Source organism: Anomaloglossus baeobatrachus, chromosome 4 (genome assembly GCF_048569485.1).
Source record: "Anomaloglossus baeobatrachus isolate aAnoBae1 chromosome 4, aAnoBae1.hap1, whole genome shotgun sequence".
NCBI classification, from domain to species: domain Eukaryota; kingdom Metazoa; phylum Chordata; class Amphibia; order Anura; family Aromobatidae; genus Anomaloglossus; species Anomaloglossus baeobatrachus.
In genome coordinates, this window is record NC_134356.1 from 597063144 (window position 1) to 597088332 (window position 25189).

General features: G+C 50.9%; 1 protein-coding gene across 1 annotated transcript in view; it reads left to right on the top strand.

Moving 5' to 3' along the window:
* The window catches only part of GFPT1 (glutamine--fructose-6-phosphate transaminase 1), a 91157-nt gene that overhangs the window by 31539 nt on the left and 34429 nt on the right, over positions 1 to 25189 (top strand). Inside the window, exons 5-9 of the mRNA XM_075346170.1 lie at positions 4773 to 4831; positions 6864 to 6998; positions 8788 to 8849; positions 8937 to 9016; positions 10862 to 10967. Coding sequence (XP_075202285.1) covers positions 4773 to 4831; positions 6864 to 6998; positions 8788 to 8849; positions 8937 to 9016; positions 10862 to 10967 — 442 coding nt within the window. The remainder of the gene's footprint in view (positions 1 to 4772; positions 4832 to 6863; positions 6999 to 8787; positions 8850 to 8936; positions 9017 to 10861; positions 10968 to 25189) is intronic.

Genomic DNA, 25189 nt, shown 5'->3' on the forward strand with positions numbered 1-25189 from the left:
TTTGAGCTCCTGTACGGGCGACGTGTGCGGGGCCCCCTGGCTCTGGTGAAAGAGGCTTGGGAAGGGGATTTGGCCACCCCTGGAGTGTCGGTTATCGAGTATGTCATGCGCTTCCGGGACAAAATGCAGGCCTTGACGCAACTGGTACACGACAATATGGCTCAAGCCCAGGCTGATCAGAAGCGTTGGTACGACCAGAACGCTTGTGAGAGGACCTACCAAGTGGGTCAAGAGGTGTGGGTACTGGTCCCCGTACCACAGGACAAGCTTCAGGCAGCCTGGGAAGGCCCATACCTCGTGTACCAGCAGCTCAACCCTGTGACGTACCTGGTCACCCTGGACCCTGCCCGTGGAAGGCGAAAGCCCTTCCATGTGAACATGATGAAGGCACATCATGAGCGGGAGGCATGTGCGCTCCCCGTGTGCAACCTGCCCGAGGAGGGAGAAGCGGAAACCCTCTTGGATATGCTAGCCCAGGTTAGGGCAGGCGGATCCATTGAGGATGTGGAGGTTGGCCACCAGCTCTTGGAGGACCAACGGTCCCAGCTGTGGGCCACCCTACACCCCTTCCGGGGGTTGTTTACCAACCAGCCCGGAAGGACTGACTTGGCTGTCCATCACGTGGACACTGGGGATCACCCCCCGATCCGGCGTTCAGCATATCGGGTCTCCCTGGAGGTGCAGCAACACATGCGCCAGGAGATTGACGAGATGCTGAAGCTGGGGGTGATCCAGGCATCCAACAGCGCTTGGGCCTCGCCTGTAGTCCTCGTCCCTAAGAAGGACCGAACCACTCGGTTCTGCGTGGACTACAGGGGGCTCAATGCGGTCACGGTCGCCGATGCGTACCCAATGCCACGCATCGATGACCTGCTCGATCAGTTGGCCGGGGCTCAGTACCTGACCATCATGGATCTGAGCCGGGGATATTGGCAGATCCCCCTGACTCGCAAGGCCAGGGAACGCTCTGCCTTTATTACCCCATTTGGACTGTACGAGTCCACGGTGATGCCATTCGGGATGAGGAATGCCCCTGCCACTTTCCAGCGGATGGTCAACACCCTGCTCAAGGGACTTGAAGGGTACGCGGCCGCGTACCTGGATGACATTGCCGTCTTCAGTCCCACCTGGGAGGACCACCTAGAGCATCTAGCACAGGTGCTCAGGCGGATCCACCGGGCAGGTTTGACCATCAAGCCGGGAAAGTGTCAGCTGGCCATGAGCGAGGTCCAGTACCTCGGTCACCGGGTAGGCGGGGGAACACTGAAGCCCGAGCCTGAGAAAGTGGAAGCCATCGCATCCTGGCCCACCCCCAGGACCAAGAAGCAGGTGATGTCCTTCTTGGGGACCGCTGGGTACTATAGGAGGTTTGTTCCATGCTATAGTAGCCTGGCAAAGCCCTTGACGGACCTCACCAAGAAGAAGCTGCCCTCTGCAGTCGATTGGACAATGGACTGCGAGACAGCCTTCCGGGCCCTAAAGGACGCCCTGTCCAGCCCGCCCGTGCTACAGGCAGCCGACTTCACGCGGCCGTTTGTAGTACAGACCGACGCCAGTGACTTCGGCCTCGGTGCGGTGCTCAGCCAGGTGGACTCTGCGAGCCAAGAGCACCCAGTCTTGTACCTGAGCAGGAAGCTGTTACCAAGGGAAGTTGCCTATTCCACGATGGAGAAGGAGTGCCTGGCCATAGTGTGGGCCCTGCAGCGTCTGCAACCCTATCTATACGGGCGCCACTTCATCGTGGAGACGGACCACAATCCCCTCAGCTGGTTGCACACCGTCTCTGGGACGAATGGGCGATTGTTGCGATGGAGCCTTGCGCTCCAGCAATACAACTTCACCATTCGCCACAAAAGGGGCCGTGACCACGGTAACGCAGACGGGCTGTCCCGACAAGGAGAGGTCGCGGACGGGCGCACGAGGGAACACCGGAGTGTGCTGCCCCCTAGCGCCCTCAAAAGGGGGGAGGTGTGAGGTAAATCCGGAGATATGACGATAAATCATGACATTCAAGTCATGTCAGGAAGCCCTCTCCTGGTGTCACCCCCCCCCCTTCCCTTCACACAACTGGTTTAGCAACAAATCCATGGCCATGTCCTGTGATATGGAAATGAGGTGGCTTAGGGACAATGGACACAGGATGACTCCCTGCCGTCACCCTGTAGTGGGGGCTGCTAGCTAGTTAGCAAGGCTATGGAAATAGCCAGACAGAACGACTCCAGTAAAAAATGGTTCATATCTCGCAAGCCATATTTCCGATAAATATGGCAACCATAAAAATGGTGTCTCCGCATGTGGACGATGCCGGCACACCCTTTTTATGGGAGCAGGACATTGGGAAATGCCCCAGGCGTGATATCAGCCAATGGGGAACTGGCAGACAGGTCATGAGTCCCCTCGTTCTGTAGCTAAATTCATAACTGTCACAATGAGAGCATTGGCGTCCGCCTACGACGCTCCCAGGCAAAGTTATGGCCAATATCCCCTTGGCTGGATAATTCTGATCCATGCAGGGGGAGTGGCAGTGCTTCCCTGTGAGGTCACTAAGGTAGGAGGGGACCTGGATCTGCCCAGGTTGATAACCCTACTTCGGCCATTTTCCAGCGTTCTTCTGCTCGGGGGCCTGGTTGGGAAAGACCTGTGAGGAAGAATCCTAGAAACCTGGTCTACAGCGCCCCCCTGTGGCCAGACACACAAGGTAACTGATGTAATTGTATACCTGTTTGTAACCCATGCTTTATCTGTAACTGTACTCTGACCTATGTATATTCTGTAGATTCCCTATTGTATATATTGTAGTTCTAGTGTGCTTTAGGCGATTAAATTATATAATTAATCTTGGGCTGTTCTGTTATCTCGATCTTGAATCCCACGTCTGTGTGTTCGGCTAATAGTTACCGTGAAGCGGTTGGTGGCAGCGAGTTTGTGCCAAGGATTATTGTGGGGAGGCCAGTGAGATTCGGGGAGATTTTATATATTCCGCCCGCGGAGGTCGGGGGAATATATACCCTTCTCTCGCCGGGGGCCCTTCAATAATCGGCATAAGTAGTATAGCGGCCTCCTTGCTTATTGTCGGGCAATTCCATAATTGGCCTGACTATAAGAGGGGCGCTAGAGAGCGCGTCACGTGCTCTGTCTGTCGGTCGGGAGGTATAAAGTAGGGGTGACCCCCACTTGTTACCCCCCGATTGTGACGTACTGGTAGCCAGCGCGGGGGATTTCTGAGTGACCCCCCGGTGGTTTGTGACATGGCCCATATTAAAAGTCTTCCTATCAAAGACCCATGATGGTTGGTGGCCCTGTTGGGAGATTTTCTATTGAAGGCCACAAGCTTCACGTTAACCTTGGTGCTCCTAAAGGGTTGTATATTAAAAGTGACTTCCCACCAACCTAAAAGTATGATCGCTGGGGATCTGATTTCTCCCCAGACCCACAGTTCATTTTGTTCAATAATTACTGTCGAGGTTGTGGTCACACGTGTACTACCACACCAGTCACACAGAGACACAGACCCTCTGCCCATCCTACATACCGTATTTTTCGTTTTATAAGACGCACCAGATTATAAGACACACCCCATAGAGATGATAAAAGGTTTATTAAAAAAAAAAAAAGTCTGTTTTATAAACCAGTGGTGTCTTACCGTAGGGGGGTGGCAGCAGTGGTGGAGCGGGGGGGGGGGGGGTCACAGGAGGCAGGGGCAGTGCTGGAGTACGGCGATGGTGCAGAGGGGACCTAGATATGCATTGCTCTGTGCTGGGGCTTGCTGCGGGTGGCGAGGCACTGGCCAATCTGAAGATGTCGATGGTGCGGGCTTCAAAGAAATGGCGTCCAGAGTCGGCATGTGTGCAGAATAGAGCTTGAACCGAGAGCTCCATCTGCGCATGCGCCGACTTTGGGCGCCATTATTTGAAGGACTTACCGCTGACATCTTCAGAATGGCCTGTGCCTTGCTGATCGCCCCCTGCACAGCATGACCACCAGTCGCACAAGCAGCGCTGCAGAGGGCAGCACCCGCAGCACAGCACTTCCCTGCCTCCCACCACCTTCCGGTAGTCTATATTTATATTATAAGATGCATTCCTCATTTTCCTCCCAACTTTTTGGGAAGTAATGTGCGTCTTATAATCCGAAAAATATGGTACTTAGCCGAGCTTCTCTAAAGTAATTGTTTTCCCTTATTACATTGCTGTACAGTCACTACACTTCCAGAGTAAAATCTGTCTTCATTCATTCATTCATTCATTCATTCATTCATTCATTCATTCATTCATTCATTCATTCATTCCTTCAGGATTTCAGTTCTGAAGACAGCAGAATTATAAATGCTGCTCCGCATTGCATTTACAGGCTTCATCTGTAAAGTCTTGCGGATTAGTGTAGAAAAGGTCTAATTTATAGACTTCCATGGTGCAAGTAGTTTATTCCAAATCTGGGCTAATAACATTTGTGGATTTATTTCTTCCAGTCATGCTACTTTCCCTCTCCCGTGTTTCCTGGCATTAATTACATGACATGCCTCCCTGTAGGGGTTCACAGATGTGCAGAAGTGCTCCGTTTGTAGCATCAGGACTTTCCTCGCTGCGCACACACAGGATTTATGGCTCTCGAACATGAAACAAGCGGCAATGTTTTGGGATAACATAAATATACAGTTACGTTCCTCACATGTGGCCTCCAGATTCTGCTTCTGATCGTTCATCACTGTGTTTTTGTTTTTCTTTTTGCTATCGACAGGAAATGACGTGATTTTTCTCCCCTCTTCCTTTTAGAATTCATTGTTATCCACAATGGAATCATCACAAACTACAAGGACCTGAAGAAGTTTCTGGTGAGTGATCTGTTCACAGCCTCGCTGGGTCCCAATATTCCTAGCACCATACATTGTTCTGTTTTCATATTCACATAGCAGCAGGGTCCATCGTAAAGGGATATTCTCATCAACAGTCTTCAGGAGTAAACCGCTCCTGCCTCCCAGTTTCCCGATTGCCTGTGGGTGGTGTGATCCTGAAGATTCACACTTTAACTTTAGACTAGTGGCTTTCTCATATAGCTGGTCCAAACCTGTGCACTCTCTTTGGGACCCTAAGAATGGTCGCATCCAGGCAACATCAGAGCAGCACTTACAAGCTCTACAGAAAAGAGTTTGCAAGCACTGCTCTCCTTCCCTAGGAAACTATCCAGCAAGTATGCGCTTCTGATCAGTGAGTGTTTGGATCCTGAGACCCCCCCATCGATCCGCCAAAGCTCGTCTCTGGTATGAGTATACACACGGTGGAGTACGAGCTCAATTGTCTATGGTTCTTACAACACTTTGTAATAAAGCGTGACGTACAGACCCATAGATATACCATTGAGCCAGTGCAGAGCTCTCTGCAGAAGCTGCGCAGTTCCGAGCAATGTTTTTTAGTGATTGGGGGGATCTTGGTATCTGAGACGCCTCCGATTAGCAGCACATAGCCGCACTATAATGTATAAAAAATGATAGTTTTGGCTATGTGCGCACGTGTGCGCTCTGCACGGCACCGAAAAGGTGCGCTTCAGAGCGCAGCTGAAAAGCTGCGTTCTGAAGCGCATGGTGCCGGCGAGAACGTGCGCTCTGCATGCAGCTCCTGCCATAGACAGAGCAGGGACTGCCGGCAAAGCGCACGGAAGAAGTGACATGTCACTACTTAGAATGCAGCGATTCGGGCAGCAGCCGAAGCGCTGCGTTCTAATATGCCACGTGCGCACGGCCCCTGCATAATCTCCATAGACTGTGCAGGGGACACAGGACGCATGGAGTTACGCTGCGCTACAAAGCGCAGCGTAACTGCATGAATTACGCACACGTGCGCACATAGCCTTAAACTTTAATTTTTGACCTCCTAGTTGGTCCCATCTGCCTTGTGCGTTTTAGACACCAAATAGATTATTATATATTATTATAGCACCATTTATTCAATGGCGCTTTACATGTGAAAAAGTATACCTAAAAAAACAAGTACAATAATCATAAACCATACAAAAACAGACTGGTACAGGATGAGAGGACCCTGCCCATGAGGGCTCAGTCTACAGGGGATGGGTGAGGATACAGTAGGTAAGGGCAAAGCTGGGTGCGCAGTGGTCTTCTGGTCTGAGGGTAGGCTTGTTGGAAGAGATGTGTCTTCAGGTTCCTTTTTGAAGGTTTACTTGGTAGATGAGAGTCTGATATGTTGTGGTAGAGTACTCCAGAGTATTGGGGAGGCACGGGGGAAATGTTGTATGCTATTATGGGAATTGGAGAGAAGGAGATCTTGTGAAGAACAGAGGTTGCATGTAGGTAGGTACCGGGGAGAATAGGTCACAGATTTATGGAGGAGACAGGCTTTGTATGTCATGGTGAGTGTTTTGAACTGGAGTCTTTGCCAATCCCTTCACTGGCTTCCCATTGCTCAGAGTGGCGAGGTCAGGGAATAGTGAGGTAAGAAGTGGATTAAGCGGGCCGCAGAGTTTAGGATAGATTGGAGGGGTGCAAGAGTGTTAGAAGGGACGCCACAGAGCAGGAGGTTGCAGTAGTCGTGGTGGGAGATGGTAGGGCTAGTGTGAAGGCTAGATGCGCTAGTGTTTTTGCTGATTATTGGTTAAGGAATGCAAAAATCCTGGAGATATTTTTGAGTTCCACCGGATTCATTGCATGACAGATCTCCTGAAGGATGAATATTCGTTCTGCTACCCTGGCACCGATATATGCAAATAGGGAATGTGTGAATTCTTTCCTACCTTCCTGTTTTCCTATGGACACTCCCACTTGGAAAAGGTTTATTTAGGCTTTCTGTTTATCTTTTTGCATACCCTATTGTGTTGGCGAAGGCTGTACATGATATATTGTTGTTTTGCAGGAGAGCAAAGGCTACGAGTTTGAATCTGAAACCGACACCGAGACGATTGCCAAATTGGCCAAATACATGTACGACAATCGGGAGAACGATGGTATCAGCTTTGCCACCCTAGTAGAGCGCGTCATCCAGCAACTGGTGAGTATTGCCTCCATCTTATTGTATTTTAACTATTATTTTTAGTGCATTTTCCCTATAGCTGATAAACAGGAGCGAAGAAAGTCACCGGAGTTGGTCAATTTTGATCTGTTTTGAGGGGCATGTTGGGTTTAAATCTGCTCAAACCTTTCTCACTAGCCGACCCCATGGCTGCTGCCTGTCCCGTCTGTGTGCTCAGCTTTTTCATTAATCAGATGTTGTAAATAATGCTATGTGACCACCATTACGGCTGCCATTATAACTACCACAGTGGCGGTTGCCCAGTTTTCTCTTCTCCTTAAAGAGGACCAACCACCAGGATTTCCCTATATAAACTAAAGCCAGTGTTATACTGGCGCTATCATGCTGATTCTATACATACCTTTAGTTGTGAGATCGGATGTATACTTTCTGAAATATAGGCAAGTAAAGTTTGTGAGATGCACTGTTATTTGATTGATAGCTACAGAATACCTAATAGATGGGTCGGGTTTTGCTAGTTATCTCAGCTGATTTATACAGCTGACGTGTGCCGAGTGGAATCGTTATCCGCCCATGCTTTTTAACCCCTTAAATGGCGCTGTCAATAAGTGACCGTGCCATTATAACTGCGATCGTGCTGAAACTTTACTTACAGGCCGATACCGGAAGTCACGTGATGTGATCACGTGGATCCAGTATTTGTCACGGTAGCACAGGGTCGTGTGATGACTCCTGTGTTCACATGACTAAGGTCCTGTAAACAAACAGCCGAGTACTGGCTGTTACAAGAGATGATCATTTCTCCCGGTCTGAGCGATGGTGCTCTGATCAGGAGAAATTAATTAGCGATCAGACTGCTGATTGTTATAGCTCCCTGGAAACCTAGTTAAATTAAAAAAATAAATAAATAAATTTGAAAAATAAAAAAACCTGAAAGTTCAAATAACCTCCCTTTCGCTCCATTGAAAATTAAAAGGTTAAAAAAATAAAAATACACACACATTTGGTATCGCCGCGTTCAGACATGCCCTATCTAACAAAATATAAAATCAATTAATCTGATCAGTAAACAGTGTAGCGGCAAAAAAAATTCCAAACAGCAAAATTACATTATTTTGGTCACCACAAATTTTATGCAAAATGCAATAACAGGCGATCAAAACATATCATCTGCGCAAATATGGTACTGTTAAAAATGTCGGCTCAAGACGCAAAACATAAGCAGTCACTGAGCCATAGATCCCAAAAAATGAGAACGCCACAAGTCGCGGAAAATGGCACAAAATGTGTGCCACTTATTTTGGACAAACCTTTGATTTTATTTTAACCCCTTAGATAAAAGTAAACTAGTGCATGTTTGGTGTCTACGAACTCGCACCCACACTGACTCATCAGTTTTACCATATAGTGAATACTGTGAATAAAATATCTCAAACAATAGTGCAGTCACACTTTTTTTTTGCAATTTTTCCGCATTTGGCCATTTTTTACAGTACACTATATGGTAAAACTCTTGGTTTAATTTAAAAGTACAACTCGTTATGCAAAAAACAAGCCCTCATATGACCATATTGACTGAAAAATAAAAAAAGTTTCGTCTCTCGGAAGAAGAATGGCGAAAAAAAAAAACCGCAAGCGCAAAATCTAGCAATATGTCCTCAACTCCATCATAGTAGCATTTACCATTTTGGCCTCCAGCCATCACCCATGTAGACCCAAATATCGAAGTGTCTTAAATCAGTTTTTAATGACCTGATGTCCATAATCTGTGCATTTGTAACCATCTGCGTATTCCTTTATCTCGCAGGAAGGTGCCTTCGCTTTGGTCTTTAAGAGCGTGCATTACCCTGGCCAGGCTGTTGGGACCAGGTAGCCTTTTTTTTAATGGAGGATAATGGAGTAAAAGGTGCATATGTCATGTGCTTGTCACATTTTAATGCTGTAATTGCTTTCTAGGAGGGGTAGCCCACTTCTGATGGGCGTACAGAGCGAGCACAAGCTATCTACAGATCACATCCCGATCCTGTACCGCTCAGGTAATTATCCATCGCCGGACCAGTGCCAGGCTAGTCGGGGACCCTTGCACGGCCTTGGCTTTACTCACTTTAGTTAGAAACTATGCGGCCTTGGCACTAACCACATGTGGCAGGAATTTAAGAGACACCGTTGTCCGGATTGTTATTTGGGGATATCTTTCTTTTTGATGTAACTAGAAGACCTGCCTCCGGCTAAGCACGTCCAGATATTGCTTCCTATTGACGTATTGTATTGTATTGTGCTGGGCATGGGCGGGGGAGGGGGGGTTAATGGTATAATCTCTATATGAATTATCGCTAATTTGCACAATTGATTTTCTATAAACTCCAATCCAGTTACAATCACCGTTGTGTCGTTGTAATATTACCGCCCTCTGTCAGTCTGCTTTTTTTCATGTTTAGATGGCTGTGCATACCCAAGTGCCCCTGGCCGACGTATGTGACATATGCATTCCAGATGGCTGCAATGCATAGTATGCCCGAGTCTTTGATGTGTTGTCTGATTGGTGCTGTCGCATTTCTCATTGTCATTTTCAGTGTCCCAAAGCAACGATTATCCTCTAGAGGGACCGCCCATTGTAATGAATGCAGGTGCCCGTCTTACCAGCCTCGTATTACGTTATATATATATATATATATATACCTTCTCTTAGAAAGGGACTATATTCACATCACTGGTTTCTGGTACTGTTCTCCATGGAGATCAATCTGTGTGCCATCCCATAATAAACAACACCGCACTATACCCAATATAGCCATCATTGATCAAACTCTGCCTTTTCAATGAAGAATCAGAGTGATATCATATCCTATTGATATAAAAAGCAGATGTGCCATGATGACGACTGATGCCTTTAGCGGAGTACAATCCTATTCATGCTTTGGGCAATTTACGTTTTAGACACTAGGTGGCGCTGTTTACCCATAAATCGAGTTCTATTACACAGCTGGTAAAAACTTTTGGAAATTACTGTTGAGTACCAAAATTCCCCCCCATCTGTGTGCCGATCCCAGTTTTTCCAAAATACTTACAGAGAAATATCCTTTAAAATGTGCATGCACTGGAGGCATTGAGCGTTTCAGTGCATTCAGGTTGGTGGCACACTGCTGAGATTTCTTCGAGGAGTTTGGACACATGACACGTCTAGATTCTGCCCTCGTATTACTGGAAACCGTACCAGAACAAGACAGAACCAACAAACCAATGTTCCTTACCTTTTTCTATCCCTCTCGGGGCATGTAAAATCAGGTCATGTTGTTTTCCTTCTTCATTTCTTATATTTCAGGGGATTTTGCATTCGCTAAATTAACGGAAGACCTATGTTATGGGGAACTAATCACAAAGCTGCCAACTACAAGCTTTATAACCTCCGCCATTTATGTTGTGGCATTGGCTAGGCATTCACACTCGATCGCTTGGTATCCAGCTGGTACATTGTGGGTATAATCTTACGCTTTCTTATACGGGCCCTTCACCCACCGAATGGTGCCCAGTCCGATCATGATGTTTTAATGTTGACAAAATGGTCTAGAGGCTACCTAATCTGGGAGCCTACCACCCCTGTTCATGTACTTAGACTAATTCACAAGTAGAGGATCATTGCAGGTCCAAATGCCAAGGCCCACATTGTACCAGTCTCGGGTAGAAGCCTTTACCATGACATAACTTCAATGCTCGAATGCTTTCCATAACACTCTTGCTTTTTTTTTTTCTTCCTGCTTCAAGCTGCATTTCCTCCAGTTGGGCTGAAATTTCAGACTAAGGACTCTTCTTGGCCTTCTGTTACTCTCGTCATCTACAAACACGAACAGCCCAAAAAACTTTGTCATTTTCAATTATTGCAGGTCTGGAAAAGAAAGGCAGCTGCTCCCTGACCCGAGTAGACAGCACAACCTGCTTGTTCCCTGTGGACGAGAAAGCCGTGGAATATTACTTTGCTTCAGACGCCAGGTTAGTGGAGCGTACATCGGATGCCATCATATTACTAATTCTGGTGGCAGCCTGTATATATCTGTATATCCACAGCACCAGGATACTGCAGTTGTTCCATATACATATGGACAGACGTATGGGGGATATGTCCACATTATACTATCTCACTATAAATCCATATACATTATATGGAGCTTCTTCCAAAAACTTGTGGAAATCCTTCCCAGAAGAATGGAAGTGTCCTTGACAATTCATCCAGGAGAACATTTGGGTTTATGAAGGATCAGTCCTGTCAAACTAATCTGCCGTATGTGGAGCCGGGAAGGAATTTTTTTTCCCCATGACGTAGACCTTGCTGTCTGCCCCATGGGTTTTTTATTTGCCCTCTTGTGGATCAACATAGAATTATAGAATCATAGAATGGTAGAGTTGGAAGGGACCTCAAGGGCCATCGGGTCCAACCCCCTGCGAGTGCAGGCTTTCCTAAATCATCCCAGCTATATGTTTAACCAGTTTCCGCTTGAAGATTTCCATTGATGGAGAGCTCACCACCTCCCGTGGTAGCCTGTGCCACTCTCTGACTTGTCAAAGTTTTTCCTAATGTCTAATCTGAATCTCCTTCCATGTTAGGCTGTGGGTTGAACCTGATGGATTTGCATCTACTGTCAAACTTAAACACTATGAAACTATTTGTGAGGTCAGACTCTGATGTTGTAGGAGAGGCTGGGTTTACAATTTTCATTTAGTTTATCTCAAAGATGTTGGGTGGGATTGAGGTCTTGGTTCTGTATGGGCAGTGGTGGTCTTCTACTCCCCCAACCATGTATTTATAGAATTTGTGCACTAGGGCACAGTCATGGGCAATAATTAAAATTTCCCCTCTCTGGAACTAAGGGGTCAAGTCTGACCCCTGGAAAAACAGCCACATACTATAACCCCCTTCTCCACCAAACTGTATAGCGGACACAATACTATCAGGCAAGTAACGTTCTCCTGGCATTCACTAAAACCAGACTCCTACATCGGATACCATAGAGAAGTTTGATTCATCAGTCTTCATAACACATTTCTATTGCCCCAGAGTCTAGTGGTGGCTTTACAGCACTTTATCCAATGTTTTGCATTGTGCTTTGTGATGTAAGGCTTGCATACAACTGCTTAGTCATTATCATGGGGTGTGATTGGATAATCAATGACCAAGGCTCCTAAATTGCCCCTCAGGCTAAAGGTACCGTCACACTAAGCGACACTCCAGCGATCCCACCAGCAACCTGACCTGGCAGGGATCGCTGGAGCGTCGCTACACGGGTTGCTGGTGAGCTGTCAAACAGACCGATCTCACCAGCAACCAGTGACCAGCCCCCAGCCAGCAGCGACACGTGGAAGCGATGCTGCGCTTGGTAACTAAGGTAAATATCGGGTAACCAACCCGATATTTACCTTGGTTACCAGTGCACACCGCTTAGCGCTGGCTCCCTGCACTCCTAGCCAGCGTACACATCGGGTAATTACCCGATGTGTAGTCTGGCTATGTGTGCAGGGAGCAGGGAGCCGGCACTGACAGCGTGAGAGCGGCGGACGCTGGTAACTAAGGTAAATATCGGGTAAGGAAAGGGCTTCTTGGTTACCCGATATTTACATTGGTTACCAGCCTCCGCAGAAGCCGGCTGCCTGCACATTTAGTTGTTGCTCTGTCGCTGTCACACACAGCGATGTGTGCTTCACAGCGGGAGAGCAACAACTAAAAAATGGTCCAGGACATTCAGCAACAACCAGCGACCTCACAGCAGGGGCCAGGTTGTTGCTGGATGTCACACACACCAACATCATTAGCAATATCGCTAGCAACATCGCTGTTGCGTCACAAAAGTCGTGCCTCAGCAGCGATGTTGCTAGCGATGTTGCTTAGTGAGACGTGGCCTTAAGGGCGCCCTAGCTGTCCCTGAGATATGACTGAAGGTGACAATATCTGGGCCGCCTTGCTTGCCCTGCTCCAGGCCAGCCATGATCTCATACCCCCCTCCCCCACCCCAGGGAAGTGCCAAGACAGGAATGGTAAAAGCCAAAGATGAGGACAAATGGAGGAAACCAAAATTCAATCACAGAGGTATTAGACAACAAGCGATTTAAGGAGAAAAATAAGAGGAGGAAACAACGAGATGACGAGAGAACAACTCTACGCACAAAGCAGTACAATCGCCAGCAGGACTGGGATATAACAGCACACGGACTGGTGTAGCTAAAGCTCCGGGTTAAGGGTGAACAACTTATCTAGGCCTTTCCAGATTTTTGCCATTGACTCATCACCTCTCTCCCGAGGAGTCTTTAAGGAATGTTTATAGTGGTTGGAGCTCTGAAAAGGGGTCCTCCATTCAGAGCGTGTTACATGCTGTATGCTCGAGGACCTTCCTGCACAAATATGATAGGATTCCCATGTTTACATTACATAACCCTGTTGATGACTGGAAGACCCAGGATCTTTAGTAAATGCAGCTCCTACTGTAACGAATACTGTCTAGGGACCTGTAACTCTGTGAGTTTAGAACCAAACACCGTGTGACGGCCATGTGCACAGTTATGTGCTGATGTTAATACCAGAGATGTAGTGTGTGCACTTATGGAGTCAGCAGAGCGCTTCAAGACTTTATTGCTCCTCTGCACTCTGTGACCCCTCTCTGTAACTTTACGTGGTCTCCACTTCATGGGTGAGTTACTGCGGCACTTCATGGGTGAGTTACTGCGGCTCCTTCTGTCGCGGGCGGAGGAGGGGACTCTGCGCTCTCCCACTGTTCGGGTCCGGCTGCTGCGGCCTGCTGCTGCTCGGTGGCTCGAGCGATGGGCCGGATCCCGGGGACTCGAGCGGCGCTCCTCGCCCGTGAGTGAAAGGGAATTGGTTTTTGGGATAATTTATTGTCCGTGACGCCACCCACGGTTGTGGTGATTGTGTGGACACCACTGCTGCTCTGTATGGGGATCCCGGGAGCGATGACAGGGAGCAGCAAAGTTGTTGGTTCTCCCCTCCGTGGGTAGGGGGGTGGTTGTCCCGGGGCCCGGTGATGAGGTGGGGGATGAGGGATTGCGGGGCCGTTGCAGGGCTTGGTGGGGTGCAGGGACGCGGGGGCAGCGCTGTGCCTCACGGCACTGTGGTACTCACTCAGCCTGAGACGATGACACAATTCTCGGTAAAACACACGACTGGAAAGACTGTTCCCACGGACGGCTGCGGTTGCTTTTCCCCGGTAGTTGACGGTGACGGTCCCTTTTCCTGCACCTAAGTCTATGTTGGTAGTGATGGGTTCCCACCGGTAACCCACTCCCCGGCTTGGATATGGGCCAGAGGAGCCCCTCTTTGCCCGCAGGCGCTGGCCCTGGGAAACTGGTGCCGTGGCGGTGTCTCCCCTTCACGGTTGGACTGTTGCCTTCAATCGGGACTTAGTGAAGGGGACCTCCGGGTCTCCAAACAACTAACGGATTTGGCAAATTCACGGCGACTCCTAGCCTTGCCGGGATCCGAAAGGCCCCTGCCAATGGTGCTGGCTTCTCTTCGTATACCGCTCCGGTACCGCCGGGCCACCACCCGTCCACGGTCCTTTCGGCAACCTCAGATCAGCCTCTCCTGCAGACGGTCACCGCCGTCTGCTGACCTTGCTGTCTCAGTCCGGGGCACACACCCGGACCAACTTCAGGCTTTCTCAACTGTCACTTTCTCTTCCACCTTAACTCCTCTCTCTTGCTCCTCTACCACTTCCTTCTCCAACTCACACTAAGACTCAACTGCCTGGTTTTCCCGCCTCCAGGGCTGTGAACTTCTCGGTGGGCGGAGCCAACCGCCTGGCCCACCCCCTGGTGTGGACATCAGCCCCTGGAGGAAGGCAATAAGGATTTGTGGGTAGCTTCGGTGTACCTATCCGGGGTGTAGGGTGTGGTGGTGTTATGACCTGTGACCCCTGGCTTGCCCAGGGCGTCACATTCCCCCTTAGCAAAATGCAGACCGTCCGCGGGCTGCCCGTCCAACACCGGTTTTATTTTTCTGAAAAGATATAAAAACACATAATACAAATAGAATAACTTCATCCCACATCGGGAGGCACTTTCTTAAACGTTACTAAACGGTTTCAAACGGTTGCGGCTGCCTCTCTCTCCCACCCAAGTAACCTGGCCCTGATGCTGCCCCTAAGAAACAGGCAGCACCCCTTGACCCCAGTCCTGAACCAGGTTACCCGAGCGGGATCTGTCCTTCCTCTCCAGAGGGTAGCCACCGGTTCCGGTGGTGGCTGGGCCCCAGCCTGCTCCACTGCGGGCCCTCCCTCCAACCTGCCTCTCCGGAGGCGGTAACGGTGCTGCAACAAAACTTATTTACAAGCCACTAACATTTGTGGTTGCCCTGCAAGTTCACGGGCTTGTTCATAGAGAGTTCCCTATGCAACTTTTTAAGCGGTCCCCATGGGGACAACAATGCCGGCAACGGCCGGTTCCCAAATCACGGTTCAATCAGGTGAGGCTTCGGTAATTATTCTCATTTTCAAAAACTTTCAACTTTTAAACACACACACTTCCTCCCCCCTCTTTTAAAGAACGGTTTCCCTGTACCTAAGTGGGGGCCTACCTAGGTTGGGACGGGTGGACCTCCGGGGTCCGGTGTAAGTGGGGCTAGGCAGTGGGGCAGAGGGAACAATCAGTTCCTCCTCCCTGCTATCGTGTGGGGCAGGCGGAGGCATAGGGGAGCTGGGTACAGGTTCATCCCTGGGCACTGGCACTGACTCGCGGTTGACCGCCTCCATCACTTCTTCATCCACGGGTTGTGGGAACAGTATCACTGGAAGAATCACAGCGCCGTTCTGTGTAGGCCTGTCTGCTGGGAAGTCACCCATCACAGTGTGGATCACCTCTTTTGCCTCCTCTGCTGGTGGAGGAACCGGTACTTCAGCCGTTGCCCTCAATGCTGGTGGGCACCTTTTCAGATGGTCCCGGGAAACCGTGGCCAAAGTGCCCCCTTGGTCACCACTGATTTGGTAGGCCTTCCCATCTTCCCATCCTGTGGGCTGTATGACGTATGGGGTTTGTTCCCATTGATCATCCAGCTTGTGGGTTCTCCTCTTCCGCTTCAGCACTACATCTCCGGGCTGAAAAGGGCCAGCAGACGCCTTTTGATTGAAGCGCTGCTCCTGCTGTTCCCGACTGCGACTCAAGTTCTTCTCGACATATTCTTGAATCTGCCGGTATTGTACCCTCCGCCGAGTTTCCCATTCGGCTGTCGAAGGGAGTGCTTCTGGGGCCTCCAATCCCATGTCCAGATCCACCGGTAGCCGACCGGGCCGAGCCCTCATCAGGTAGGCTGGGGTGCACTTCGTCGAACTGGAAGGGATATTGTTGTACATATCGACCAAGTCGGGTAGCTTCTCTGGCCACAGGTTCCGCTCTTCCAGCGGTAATGTCTTGAGGAGTCCCAGGACCAAGTGGTTCATCTTCTCACACATGCCATTGGTCTGGGCATGGTAAGGGGTGGTCCGGATCTTCTTGCAGCCGTACAACTGGCAGAACTCATGGAACACCTCCGCTTCAAAGGCTGGGCCTTGGTCAGTAAGCACTTTCTCTGGGTATCCATGTGGTCGGCAGAAATAAGCCTGGAACGCTCTAGCGGCAGTACGACCAGTTAGGTCCTTGACTGGGACAACCACCATGAACCTCGAATAGTGGTCTACTATGGTCAACGCGTAGGTGTACCCACTTCGGCTGGGGGTGAGCTTGACATGGTCCAGGGCGACCAGCTCCAGCGGCTGATGTGTAATGATCGGGTGTGGGGGCGCCTTCTGGCTGGCCTCGTCCTTCCTCCTCAGCGTGCAAGGACCGCACTCTCGGCACCAGGCCTCTACAGACTCCCACATCCCACTCCAATAGAACCGCTCTCTCAACAGCATCTCCAGCTTCTTCCATCCGAAGTGTCCAGCACCATCATGGTATGCCTGCAGAACAATGGGCACATCAGCTTGGGGAATAACCAACTGGCGGATTTTCTCATGAGTCTTCGAGTTGATCAGCTCACGGTACAACTTCCCTTGATGTAGATACAGCCGGGTCCGTTCCTTCCACAAGCGTTGGGCTTCAGCTGGGGCGGCAGGGTCCATCCCAGCAGCGCCTTGCTCCACCAGGGTCTTGACTAGGCGGACAGCGGGCGCCTGGTTTTGAGCTTCCTGCCACTCCTGACTGGGCAGTGGATCCAGGTTCACCCGTTGTTGGTGGACATGTACCTTCTCAGTTGGTGGCTGGTGAAATGCAGGCAACTCGATCTCTTCGAGGTCGTCATCCTCGCACCCTTCTTCTGACAAGTGGGGCATCCGAGAGAGTGCATCAGCATTAATGTTGACACGACCGGCCCTGTATTTGATTGTGAAGTCATAGTTGGCTAGCCTGGCCACCCACCGCTGCTCCAACGCGCCCAACTTGGCCGTGTCCAGGTGAGTCAACGGATTGTTATCCGTGAAAGCGGTGAATTTTGCTGCGGCCAAGTAGTGGCGGAACCGCTCGGTGATAGCCCATACCAGTGCCAGGAGCTCGAGCTTGAAGGAGCTGTAGTTCTCAGGATTCCTTCCAGTCGGCCGGAGCTTTCGGCTAGCATAAGCAATCACTTTTTCCTTCCCGTCCTGGACCTGGGATAGGACTGCCCCCAAACCCACATTGCTGGCATCTGTGTAGAGGATGAATGGGCAGCTGTAGTCAGGGTACGCTAGGACCTCCTCTCCGGTCAAGGCCGTTTTCAGCTGGCGGAGGGATTCCTCATGCCTTTCTTCCCACACCAGTGGGGCTCCGATGGGTCTACCACCTTTGGTCTGTCCCACGAGGAGGTCTTGCATGGGGGCAGCCATCTTCGTGTACCCCTTGATGAAGCGTCGGTAGTACCCCACCAGACCCAGAAACTGCCTTACTTCTCTCACTGTGGTTGGTCTCGGCCAGTCTTGGATGGCAGTAATCTTCTCGGGGTCGGGGGCGACACCCTGCACTCACTACATGCCCCAGGTACTGCACTCTGGGTTTCAGTAGATGATACTTAGAGGGCTTCAACTTCATCCCGTATTTGGCAAGGGACGCGAACACCTCGGCCAGGTGCTCCAGATGGGCTTCATACGTCTGAGAGTACACAATCACATCATCCAGGTATAACAGGATGGTCTCGAAGTTTAGATGTCCCAGACAGCACTCCATCAGCCTTTGGAAGGTTCCAGGGGCGTTGCACAGCCCAAACGGCATACTATTGAATTCACAGAGCCCCATTGGGGTGGTGAAGGCGGTTTTCTCCCGGTCCTCCGGTGCCACTGCCACTTGCCAGTACCCACTGGTGAGGTCAAGGGTAGAGAAGTAATTTGCAGTTCTCAGTGCGGCCAAAGACTCTTCAATACGGGGCAGTGGGTAAGCATCTTTATGCGTTATCTGGTTAATCTTCCGGTAGTCCACACACATCCGCATGTTGCCATCCTTCTTCTTGACCAGTACCAACGGGGCGGCCCAGGGACTACAGCTGTCCTGAATAACCCCTGCCTCTTTCATGTTCCTCAACATATCTTTGGCACATTGGTAATGCGCAGGGGGAATAGGCCTGTACCTCTCTTTGATAGGGGGGTGCTCACCGGTGGGGATGTGGTGTTGGACCCCTTTGATCTGCCCAAAGTCTAGTGGATGTTTGCTGAAAACTTGCTCATACTCCCGCACCACCCTGTATACCCCTTCTTTGTGATGTGTAGGGGTATCGTCAGTGCCCATGTGTAGCTGTTGGTGCCACTCATTTAACTTCCCTTGGGGCGGGTGGGGAAACGGGGGGAGCTGCCTCGTGGATGGTGTGGGGATCCAGGGTGAGCAACTTGGCAAGGGTGGCATACCAGGGAAGCCTGACTTCTTCCTCCCCACAGTTCAGCACCCTCACGGGCACTCTCCCCTTCTTTACATCTACCACCCCTCGGGCGGCCATTACGGTGGGCCAGTGCTCGGAGGGCATGGGATCTATCATGGCAGGGTAGTCACGCCCCTGAGGCCCTACTGCTGCTCTACACCAAATCATCATCTCACTCCTAGGGGGCACAATCAACGGAGCAGCATCCATCACTCTCACTTCACTAATCTCTCCTCCTGTTGAGTTTACATGCTGGCGGTACATCAAGGCTCGGATCTCACGCTGCACAGCTCTCTGTCGGCTCCCCGCCGCCGTGGCGGCCAGCTGCTGCAGTAGGGCCAACACATCACCCATAGAGTGCTCCATCACATTGGTTCCTAGCACTATCTTCGGGTTATGATCACTGGGTTCATTCATGATCACAATCATACCCTGGTGTTGCAGTTCAGCTCGCCCCACCGTCATAGCCACTTGTTTATACCCCACTTGGGTCAATGGGAGTCCATCAGCAGCAATCAGTGTTATACTAGTATCTGGGGGAGCCAGCTTGTCTGTCCCCCAATACCGTTGGTATAATGTGTATGGTATGGTGGTTACCTGTGATCCAGTGTCCAAGAGAGCCATCACCGGTATGCCGTCCACAGCCACGGGGATGATGGGCCGGGCCCCGATATACCGGTCCCGCCAGTCTGGGGGGCCACGGGGTTCTACTCCTGAGGATTGGCCCGTGGCCCCAGGGGTTGCTCGTTTAACGGGCACTGTCGGAAGTAATGGCCAGGCTTGCTGCACTTGTAGCAGGTTGGAGGTCTGTTCCGCGAGTTGTTAGCACTTCTCCGCTGCATCCAGGGAACATCCTCAGGGCTGTCGGCGAGCTGTATCTTGGTTGGAGGCTGGGATCTGGTCAAAGTTTGGAGTGCAGCGAGAATCTTGGCGAGGTCTCCGTCCATGCGGTGGACCTGGGCTGCCAGTTCTTCCATCGTGCTGCTTGGTGCTGTAGGTATTGGAGAGGCTGGTAGGGCAGGGGCCACCACGACGGGGGCCGTCTCAATTGGCCACGGGGCTGGCTCCAAGATTTCTGAAGCTGGGGGTTGCAGTGCTTTAATGGCCCGTTCCTTTAACACAGCAAAGTCCACATCAGGGTGTTCCAGGGCCCACAGCCGGAGTTGTTTGCGATCCTCAGAGGACCTCATCCCCTGCACAAATTGCTCTACTGACGTCTTGTTGCTGTCCGCCGCATTGATAGGGTCCACCCGCTTTAGTGTGCGGAGGGCAGTTTGCAGACGTAAAGCGTAGTCCCGAATGCTATCCACAGACCGTTGCCGGCACTGGTAAAACTGCATCCTCAGCTCAGCTTCGGTACGGGTCTCAAAGGCAGTCTGTAGCTTCTCAAAGATGGTGGCTACAGAGAACCAGTCCCCCTCGGCCCAGGTCTCCGCCTCCTGCTCAGCCGCGCCGGTTAGCTGGCCCAGCACTACCGCTGCACGTTGCTTATCGGTCAGGGGGTACAATTCCAGAAGCGGATTAAATTTTTTTCGGAAGACCTGTAAAGCATCAGGTTTCCCGTCATACTGCGGTAGCCAGGTAGCTCCGGGCACATAGGGCAAGGAGAACGGCATCACTTGAGCGAGAGCGGGGGCCGCGGCACCTCCTGCCAGCACGGCCGGGATCTGGGCAAGCCCATTCCCATCCACGGGTGCCACTGCGGCTGCGACCACCGCTCCTCCAGCGGCCCCGTCGGGCGCAGACATCTTGTTTCCGTCCCCCTTAGCCTCTTTCCGGCCCCTCCTCTATCGGGGCGGGGTTTTGGCCTTCGCGCCTCCACTACTCGAGAAGATGCTCGAGCGGGAACTTTTCGCGCCAAAGATGGCGATTTCCGAAATTTTTCGGCCGGACACCTCCGGCGGTCACAAGGCGCACCTCTACCCAACGGCAGAGCGGTAAGATCCTGTTCGTGACGCCAAGTTGTCGCTGGCGGAGGAGGGGACGCTGCGCTCTCCCACTGCTCGGGTCCGGCTGCCGCGGCTGCTGCGGCCTGCTGCTGCTCGGTGGCTCGAGCGATGGGCCGGATCCCGGGGACTCGAGCGGCGCTCCTCGCCCGTGAGTGAAAGGGGATTGGTTTCTGGGATAGTTTATTGTCCGTGGCGTCACCCACGGTTGTGGTGATTGTGTGGACACCACCGCTGCTCTGTATGGGGATCCCGGGAGCGATGACAGGGAGCAGCAAAGTTGTTGGTTCTCCCCTCTGTGGGTAGGGGGGTGGTTGTCCCGGGGCCCGGTGATGAGGTGGGGGATGAGGGATGGCGGGGGCCGGTGCAGGGCTTGGTGGGGTGCAGGGACGCGGGGGCAGCGCTGTGCCTTACGGCACTGTGGTACTCACTCAGCCTGAGATGATGACACAGTTCTCGGTAAAACACACGGCTGGAAAGACTGTTCCCACGGACGGCTGCTGTTGCTTTTCCCCGGTAGTTGACGGTGACGGTCCCTTTTCCTGCACCTAAGTCTATGTTGGTAGTGATGGGTTCCCACCGGTAACCCGCTCCCCGGCTTGGATATGGGCCGGAGGAGCCCCTCTTTGCCCGCAGGCGCTGACCCTGGGAAACTGGTGCCTTGGCGGTGGCGGTGTCTCCCCTTCACGGTTGGACTGTTGCCTTCAATCGGGACTTAGTGAAGGGGACCTCCGGGTCTCCAAACAACTAACGGATTTGGCAAATTCACGGCGACTCCTAGCCTTGCCGGGATCCGAAAGGCCCCTGCCAATGGTTCTGGCTTCTCTTCGTATACCACTCCGGTACCGCCGGGCCACCACCCGTCCACGGTCCTTTCGGCAACCTCCGATCAGCCTCTCCTGCAGACGGTCACCGCCGTCTGCTGACCTTGCTGTCTCAGTCCGGGGCACACACCCGGACCAACTTCAGGCTTTCTCAACTGTCACTTTCTCTTCCACCTTAACTCCTCTCTCTTGCTCCTCTACCACTTCCTTCTCCAACTCACACTAAAACTCATCTGCCTGGTTTTCCCGCCTCCAGGGCTGTGAACTTCTCGGTGGGCGGAGCCAACCGCCTGGCCCACCCCCTGGTGTGGACATCAGCCCCTGGAGGAAGGCAACAAGGATTTTTGGGTAGCTTCGGTGTACCTATCCGGGGTGTAGGGTGTGGTGGTGTTATGACCTGTGACCCCTGGCTTGCCCAGGGCGTCACACTTCCACTTTTCAATAATACCATTGATAGGTGATGTGGGGGAATATTTGGGAAGAAACTACCGTATTTTTCGTTTTATAAGCCACATCGGATTATAAGACGCATCCCAAATTTAGAGAAGAAAAAAGGTAAAATAAAAATATGGGGTTCATTTTATACTCCGATGTTTTTTTACCGGAGGGGGGTGGCAGTGGTGGTGGAGCGGGGTCACAGGAGGCAGAGGCTGTGCTGGCAGTGGTGGTGGGTCAGTGCTAGCAGCGGAAGCTGCGATGGTTGTGTGGTGGAGCAGGCTGGTGCGGTGAATGTCCCAGATGCTCTGTCGGCACCAGATGGAGCTCTTATTCAAGAGCTCCATCTGCGCATGCGCCGACTCCGGGCGCCATAATTGGAAGCCCGGACCTCGGACAGACCATCTGGGACATTCGCCACACAATCACCGCAGTCCGCACAGCCGGGCGCCAGCACAGAGCGGCAGCTGGCAAAGAGAGCCCCCCGCAAATTCTCCACCTCCCGGTAAGCTATATTCGGATTTTAAGACAAATTTTTGGGAGGAAAAGTGCATCTTATAATCCAAAAAAATACGGTAATTTAATGATCTGACTGGTTACATAGGTGACGAACCATTTTTTTTTTCACACGATGGTTAAGGCAGATGGCAGGATGAGGGGCTGGATTTTATATACCTGTTGTAATGGGACTCGATGAGAAACCAGAATTCAGTGATAGACTGAAAGTATAAAAAGAATTGGGACACACGTCTATCGGACAATTCAAGGATTCAACAGACTCCATGATCAAATGCGATAAACACGTCTATCCTTTCATATATAGATCTTATGCCCTTTGGGTGCTTTGTGTACAAAGTTTGATGTTACAGAAGTGAGAACATCCCTCACATTTTTGTAAATATTTGATTATATCTTTTCATGTGACAACACTGAAAATATAACACTTTGACACAATATTAAGTAGTCAGTGTACAGCTTGTATAACAGTGTAAGGCCCTGTGCGCACTTGCCGTTTTTTTCCCACGGATTTCCTGCGGTTTTGCTGCATGTTATGTTCATAACATCTCTGCAGTGAATCACCAGCAAAACATATGGGGGAAAAAAAATGCTGTGCGCACTATGCGGAATTTGACAGCTGCATGTTTTGCTGCGGGATTCCCGCAGCAAAAACAATTGCATGTCACTTCTTTTCCGCACGTCGCTGCGGGATTTCACTCCATTAACTGCAATGTAATCGTGGAATAACGCAGGCAGCAAATTCTGTGCGGTTCATTGCGTTTTCCTGCGTTATTCGCTCCGGTATTTTGCGGTTTACCTGCGCTAATGTTCATCGCTGCCTGCGGTTTGCAGGGAAGTGATGTCATTATGACAGGAAAAGGAAGCAGAGCAGAGTAAACACACAGAGATCACAGACACAAACATGGTAAACACACATCACTCACACACAGAAATATAGCATACACATACAAATGAAACGGAAATATAGAAAAAAAACACGTGGGCTCCGCTGTATTTTTACCGTCCAGCTGCGGTAAACACACAGCGGCGGCCCGCTATTCTCAGGCTGGGGAGGGCGAGGGACAGGGTTAATGCCCCCCCCTCCAGCAGCCGAGAATATCAGCCCACAGCTGCCCCGGGAGTGTCGCATACATTATGCGGCAGTAGCGGAGTGTCCCCGGCTCTTCCTGTTGCCGTGATGCGGTGGCAGACAGGGTAATAAGGAGTTAATGGCGGCAGATCGCCACCACTAAATCCAGGCTTGATCATGGCAGTGTCTGAGACAACTGACATGATCAACCCGTAAGTAAAGTGAAAAAACACACACCAAAAAATCCTTTATGGAGGTGGCTTATTTGTGTTTTATTAACCCCCCGAAACACACAACTCCGGCATAATCCACGTCCTGCGATTTTTGCATCCAGCCGCGACTGACACACTGCTAAATGCAGCCTCGCAGCGAGACAGCAGAGGTAACCACAGGGCATTTCCCACAGCCAATAATGTGAACACACATTACCGCTCGGGAGAAATGCAGCGATCTGTCCTCTATCTATTCTTCTATCTATTTGTCTATTTATCTATCTACTATCTTATCTCAGAAGGAATTTTTTTTTTTTTCAATGTGCTTTATTGCATTGAATGCAATAAAACACATGTACCAACCCGCATGCGGCAAAACTGTGGCAAACCGCATGCGGTTTTCGGGTGCGGTTTGCCGCGGTTTTTTACAGCGGGTGCGGTAATCTTTCAGACCCTGTGGAATTTTCTTAAGAAAATTCCGTTTTCCAGTGCGCACAGGGCCTAAATCTGGTGCCCTCTAAATATCGCAACACATAATAATAATAATAATAATAATAATAATTAATTTTATTAATTTATATAGCGCTATTAATTCCACAGCGCTTTACATACATTGGCAACACTGTCCCCATTGGGGCTCACAATCTAGAGTCCCTATCTGTATGTCTTTGGAATGTGGGAGAAAACCGGAGTACCCGGAGGAAACCCACACAAACACTGGGAGAACATACAAACTCCTTGCAGATGTTGTCCTTGGTGGGATTTGAACCCAGGACCCCAGCGCTGCAAGACTGCAGTGCTAACCACTGAGCCACCTAGCCATTAATGTCTAAACCACTTGCCACAAAAGTGAGTACACCCTAAGTGTCAATGGTGTGTGGCCACCATTTATTTTCAAGCACTGGCTTAACACTCATGAGCATGGAGTTCACTAGAGCTTCTGTGACACCCTGGACTATCCAGGTCGTCCCACGTAGACACATAACCACACCACACCCCCTTCCCGGTTAGGTAACACCAGCCAAACTCAAAACCCTTGTCACCACCCTCCAGGTTTGATGTCCACACCAGGGGGGGGTCGAGCCAGACGGTTGGCTCCACCCACCGAGGAGTTCACAGGCCTGGAGGCGGGAAAACAGTTAGTCGAGCCTAGTTCAAGTGCAAGTGGAGAGCAGTCGAGGTCACGGGCAGTTCTGTGTTCGTGCCCTGAGAAGAGACTAGCTGGTGACTGGGTCGGAGCCCCAGTCAACATTGGCAAGGAGGCAGACGGTGGGGGCCGCCTGCAGGAGACCGGGAATACGACCGGTGGAACCGTAAGGGACCGGGACAGGGTAGTGACCCACCGGAACCGAA